Genomic DNA, 6715 nt, shown 5'->3' with positions numbered 1-6715 from the left:
GTGTAAACACTTTACCATAGTAGTTTGTTAATGTAGTTATTTGAAATACCTTATATACTGTAGTTTTCTCTGTTTAACAATGCCCTACAATTTATGAGGTTTGTATGTATAATAAATAATTAGCAGCTGTCCTATCACATAAATGTAGTGGAGTATAAAACACAGTATTTCCCTCTGAAGTGAAGTAGTCGAGTATCTCAGGATTGGACTTGGAGGTACGGCGTTTACACACGTTGAACACTAGGTGGCAGGCTAACATCAGAGTAAGCCTGGTATTGGTGTTCACCTGGCGCAGAAGCGTCCACATAGGAGGCCCCATTCACACTGATTTAGTCACTTGGTTCATCTATGAAAACTCTGTTAAATCTGTACTTTTCATTCATATCCCACTGAACCCTCATTTTGCCTTTTATGGAAACAGTGGGCATAATAAAGGCCAGGCCAAAACATTACGGGTTTCCTCTGAGTCGTTTACAACCCGTAATCGCTGAAATATGCAGCAGAAACACTGGGGCAGCGGTCTCCAGAAATATTTGCAATGCCTTTCGGCTTACACAGGGGCCAGTCTGACCAACACCTCTCTGCGGGGAGGGGGCGGGGCCTGGCGGAGGAGGCCTCAGTCCGATTGGCTGATGGTCGGTCGGGACAACAGGAGACAAAGTCCAGGAAAACCGACGCACGATGCGACGGGGAAAGGAAACGTTTCGGCGTTAGGACGAAACTTTGTATGGACGTGAGGATATTTTGGGATAATTTGCCATTTCTAATAGGAGAGCCGGACTTCTGAGAGAGAAGACGCGTTTACTATCAATTACAACAGTTACAGTGTATTTAAGACAGTTTGTGACCTTTGTTCATCATGACTGAAATTACAATTTGACTTTACGCACGGATGAAAACGCGCAGGCACCGTACAGCTACTCATTAAGGAGAGGAGGTGGGCAGGGGAGCCCGCCAATGTTCACCTTTTGTTGGCACTTAAAGCTGTTAAAATAATTTTTCACAAGCTTCAGTGAGAATAAGGCAGAAACATGGCCGAACACGAGAGCTTGGAGTTTGGAAAAGCAGATTTTGTGCTTTTGGACAATGTGTCTATGGAAGACTTCATGGCTAACCTAAAACTCAGGTAAGGCTCAGCTTCACCTTTATAAGACCCACTGTGGTGCATGTTATGCGCTCATGTTCAGGGGAGTAGACGCTGTTTATCATCAGGTCTGAGGATACATGGAACCACTTTTTACCATCCTTTTAGTGAAAATGTGTTTACATTGTCACTGTTAGCTGCTCAACAGGTGCTACGAGCTCGTCCGCATCGCAGTTCCGTGTATTGTTGTATTGCTCAAGAATGGCCCAGCTTAAAATGTATGAATGAAGAGAACCTGTCAAACTACCCAGCATGCCATTCATGCACCTGTTTGAATTTTGACTCCCGTGTGTGAAGTCTCGTGTGTTTCAGCAGCTCTGGAGTCCATTTGCCTGAAACCTTCTGGTTTGAGCCACTGTGAATGGGCTGCGTTTGTTTTCATGTGTATTTTGGACCAAAGCGGGAATTCTCTCAGTAATATGCTGAGGGAGACTCCACCCGATCTGCACGGTGTGAACAGATTCTCCTGCAGACCGGCTTCTGTCAGCTGTGCATATTCTCTTGCAGACCGGCTTCTGTCAGCTGTGCATTGTAAATGTAGAGAGGAGTGAGGGGTCTCTGTTCCTCACCTCTGCCATCTGTGGTGAAAATACTAACAGACTGATGTACCTTTTACTCAGCAGGATTTGGTGACTGTATACAGTTTGTTTAAATGCCAAAAGCAGATCATTGGTGCAGCTTTCTCTGGTCGAAAACCCCAAATATTCAAAGTATATGTTCACTAATAGAAAGCAACAGAAATAACTTATGTTGTAATCATAACATCATAAAAGTCAACTTTCTGCCCAGGTTTGAGCTGCTTTGACTTTTCTCTGTGTGCTGAAAAGGCTGCAGATGAACACAAACTGGACTGGTTGTTCCACCTTGTCGTGCCTACCTTAGCTAAGTCTGTCTCAACATGAAGGCAAAATGGACAGTTCACTCATTACTTTGATTTTTCTACGTTAGAATTAAGCTTTACTAGTAATCTGTATGTTAAAATGTACAGTTGTTGATATACAGTATGCACTCTGTAGTGGTGGGCAACAGAAATGAGAGATCAGGTTTCTATTAATTAGCAGTGTCTTGGCTCATGCAGGCTGGGTGTACTGTAGTCATATGTTTGACCCACTGACTAAAATTTATCATCTCACTTTCTGTGACTTCTCAGGATTGTCTGCAGTGGTGGTTGTGGAGCTGGATTTACGAGTCAGGCCTTAAAATACTGTGCAGTATTTTACACCCCCTGGCAGTACTGACTTGAATAAATATTTGGAGGATGTTAAGCATGCGGATTTGAAGGCCCGTTCTCCTGTCGGCTAGTAGGCCACGCTGTTTGCCTTCTATGGCCAAGTGGAGCAAGAGTACTTACAAAAAGGAATGTCCTCCACACTGAAATGTTTGATTCCCTTTTCTGCCTTCACTATTTTTATCTCCTTGTTTTAGGCAAGTGTAATGCACCCTGGCAGTTTTAAGAACTCTTTGGTCTTGTTTGAAACTGATATTTAAAAGTCTAATCTTCTGTTTTTCCTCTGCCGCACAGTTTGATACAGCAGAGTCACATTTATAAACTCCTCATACTTTATTTTGCTTTAAATACGTCTGATCTCTTACTGATGTTTGAGGCTTTATTCATGCTTGGAAATGTATGATCAGGAGTGGTTTGCTTCTATAAACATTTTGGAGAACTCGATAATATAATCACAACACAAGGATGGGTTTGTTTTGTCGTTTGTACAGATGCTCAGCAAACGTGTAACTCTGTCTAGTTAACATCAGGCACCAATCAGTGGTGTCACCTGGTACTGAAGCAAACTGCAGTACATTTTCTGACAGTTACATCCTCTGCATTGCCAGTTAATATATATTTTAATGATTAAGTCATTAATGACATTTAAGTGATAATTGTTTGTATCCATAATTGTCAGTTCTATTGATAAGTGACTTATCGTGGAACACATTTTTCAGGAAAAGAAGCCAAATGCTCGATGTTTCCGTCTTCCTGGTTTCCTTTGTCTTTGCGTTGTAGCGAATAGAATTTTTTGGAGTTTAGCCTGTTGGTCTGACAAAACTAGAAATGTGATGACCTCACCTTAGGCTCTAGGAAGTCATGATGGTCGTTTTTCAGTGTGTTCTGGTGCTTCACGTACCAAAATGTATTCCATTAATTAAGAAAATAGTCAGCATATTAATTAATAATGAAAATAACTGTTAGTTGCAGCTTGACACTTGTGCACATCTACACATTTGTATGAATATAAAGCTGAAAAGTGCTAGATGCAAGTGTGACTGTCACGTAGAGGACAGCAGTGGTGGTTGGCAGTGTTTGTATTTCCATGCCTCTTCATTTCAGTAAGCCGTGCTGTGAACAGTAGCTCTGGCAGCCGGGCAAGAAGAGCAGGCAGCAGCGGACCTCGTCCCAACTCTCTCCCATTTTCTGTTCTGCTTGTTCTCCCTCCGGCCTGATGGCACGAGCCAGGGATGGCGTGTGACAGTGTTATTGTAGAGGGTGTGACCAGCCAGGAGTGCTTCCCTTTCACTCCTTTTCCTGTGTGCATGCATGCATGTCAGCCTTACAATCATAGGCTTATTTTCTGTAGAGAGCGGGAGTGGAGGAGGACGCGAAGCATCTGATGGTCTCCATTTATCCTGATTCAGTTATAAGTAGTGCTGGAGCATGTTGGCACATCTCTCCTGGGTATATTTGTAAATGTAGAGAGGAGTGAGGGGTCTCTGTTCCTCACCTCTGCCATCTGTGGTGAAAATACTAACAGACTGATGTACCTTTTACTCAGCAGGATTTGGTGACTGTATACAGTTTGTTTAAATGCCAAAAGCAGATCATTGGTGCAGCTTTCTCTGGTCGAAAACCCCAAATATTCAAAGTATATGTTCACTAATAGAAAGCAACAGAAATAACTTATGTTGTAATCATAACATCATAAAAGTCAACTTTCTGCCCAGGTTTGAGCTGCTTTGACTTTTCTCTGTGTGCTGAAAAGGCTGCAGATGAACACAAACTGGACTGGTTGTTCCACCTTGTCGTGCCTACCTTAGCTAAGTCTGTCTCAACATGAAGGCAAAATGGACAGTTCACTCATTACTTTGATTTTTCTACGTTAGAATTAAGCTTTACTAGTAATCTGTATGTTAAAATGTACAGTTGTTGATATACAGTATGCACTCTGTAGTGGTGGGCAACAGAAATGAGAGATCAGGTTTCTATTAATTAGCAGTGTCTTGGCTCATGCAGGCTGGGTGTACTGTAGTCATATGTTTGACCCACTGACTAAAATTTATCATCTCACTTTCTGTGACTTCTCAGGATTGTCTGCAGTGGTGGTTGTGGAGCTGGATTTACGAGTCAGGCCTTAAAATACTGTGCAGTATTTTACACCCCCTGGCAGTACTGACTTGAATAAATATTTGGAGGATGTTAAGCATGCGGATTTGAAGGCCCGTTCTCCTGTCGGCTAGTAGGCCACGCTGTTTGCCTTCTATGGCCAAGTGGAGCAAGAGTACTTACAAAAAGGAATGTCCTCCACACTGAAATGTTTGATTCCCTTTTCTGCCTTCACTATTTTTATCTCCTTGTTTTAGGCAAGTGTAATGCACCCTGGCAGTTTTAAGAACTCTTTGGTCTTGTTTGAAACTGATATTTAAAAGTCTAATCTTCTGTTTTTCCTCTGCCGCACAGTTTGATACAGCAGAGTCACATTTATAAACTCCTCATACTTTATTTTGCTTTAAATACGTCTGATCTCTTACTGATGTTTGAGGCTTTATTCATGCTTGGAAATGTATGATCAGGAGTGGTTTGCTTCTATAAACATTTTGGAGAATATAATCACAACACAAGGATGGGTTTGTTTTGTCGTTTGTACAGATGCTCAGCAAACGTGTAACTCTGTCTAGTTAACATCAGGCACCAATCAGTGGTGTCACCTGGTACTGAAGCAAACTGCAGTACATTTTCTGACAGTTACATCCTCTGCATTGCCAGTTAATATATATTTTAATGATTAAGTCATTAATGACATTTAAGTGATAATTGTTTGTATCCATAATTGTCAGTTCTATTGATAAGTGACTTATCGTGGAACACATTTTTCAGGAAAAGAAGCCAAATGCTCGATGTTTCCGTCTTCCTGGTTTCCTTTGTCTTTGCGTTGTAGCGAATAGAATTTTTTGGAGTTTAGCCTGTTGGTCTGACAAAACTAGAAATGTGATGACCTCACCTTAGGCTCTAGGAAGTCATGATGGTCGTTTTTCAGTGTGTTCTGGTGCTTCACGTACCAAAATGTATTCCATTAATTAAGAAAATAGTCAGCATATTAATTAATAATGAAAATAACTGTTAGTTGCAGCTTGACACTTGTGCACATCTACACATTTGTATGAATATAAAGCTGAAAAGTGCTAGATGCAAGTGTGACTGTCACATAGAGGACAGCAGTGGTGGTTGGCAGTGTTTGTATTTCCATGCCTCTTCATTTCAGTAAGCCGTGCTGTGAACAGTAGCTCTGGCAGCCGGGCAAGAAGAGCAGGCAGCAGCGGACCTCGTCCCAACTCTCTCCCATTTTCTGTTCTGCTTGTTCTCCCTCCGGCCTGATGGCACGAGCCAGGGATGGCGTGTGACAGTGTTATTGTAGAGGGTGTGACCAGCCAGGAGTGCTTCCCTTTCACTCCTTTTCCTGTGTGCATGCATGCATGTCAGCCTTACAATCATAGGCTTATTTTCTGTAGAGAGCGGGAGTGGAGGAGGACGCGAAGCATCTGATGGTCTCCATTTATCCTGATTCAGTTATAAGTAGTGCTGGAGCATGTTGGCACATCTCTCCTGGGTATATTTTACACTGCACACAGGAACTGAGCCACATTTAAATGGCTGGCATCCATTTATTTGAAAATGTTTGCAAGTGCTGGAAGGTCGTGCAAGGCACTGTGCACACATAGTTCACTGTTTCAGGACTTGGTAAAATCCCCAAATATTTTATTTCAAGTGAGTCAGAAGCTGAGGTTTGGTGTGAGGCCAGTAGTCATGTCATGACTCCCCCAGTGCCTGAGTTTGACTAACGACTGACTGAATTACGCTGCTGTGCAGGGGATTTGCCATGCTGAGTAGGTAATGAAGCCCCCCAGTGGCTGCACGTGAGCTCTGATTTGGAAAAGGCAGCTTGTTTTCCAGACACGGTTGTTCAACTTGACATTTACTTTGTTTGATTTGAGCTTGAACTGCATGGTGTGTTCCAGCGTGCCTCCCAGTCTCGACATAGAGCCCAGAAAATGCCCGGTCGTTCTGTAGAGATGCCTGGTAAGATAAAAGTTCAAGCCAAATTGCTGCAGGGTCTTGGGAATTTAGCCTGAGTTGATGAGTCAGCAGATAAGACTACTTGGACCAGAACTGTGCGACACAGCTCACTGGACAAATGTGTGTGTTTATGTAGGAGAGTCAACTGATATGTGATTAAAAATGACTCGATGGAAAAATAAAGTGGGTTATAGACTCAAAGGAATTATAGTATCAGAATACATTTTTAATCTATGATTGCAGTCTCCCTCTTTAAATCTGTATCTCACTGATGCCCGGGG

General features: G+C 42.4%; 1 protein-coding gene across 2 annotated transcripts in view; it reads left to right on the top strand.

The window, feature by feature from the left end:
* The first annotated feature begins 659 nt into the window (after nt 1-659).
* Nucleotides 660-6715, top strand: part of myo1d (myosin 1D) — a 76195-nt gene continuing 70139 nt past the window's right edge. For both annotated transcript variants that reach the window (XM_020604668.1, XM_020604669.1), the window contains exon 1: nt 660-1126. In XM_020604668.1, coding sequence (XP_020460324.1) covers nt 1032-1126 — 95 coding nt within the window. In that variant the 5' untranslated portion in view covers nt 660-1031. The remainder of the gene's footprint in view (nt 1127-6715) is intronic.

This window comes from Monopterus albus, unplaced genomic scaffold (genome assembly GCF_001952655.1).
Source record: "Monopterus albus unplaced genomic scaffold, M_albus_1.0 scaffold67.1, whole genome shotgun sequence".
In the NCBI taxonomy this organism is placed as follows: Eukaryota; Metazoa; Chordata; class Actinopteri; order Synbranchiformes; family Synbranchidae; genus Monopterus; species Monopterus albus.
The sequence above is the reverse complement of the archived record's forward strand: the minus strand, read 5'-3'. Positions and strand labels throughout refer to the sequence as shown.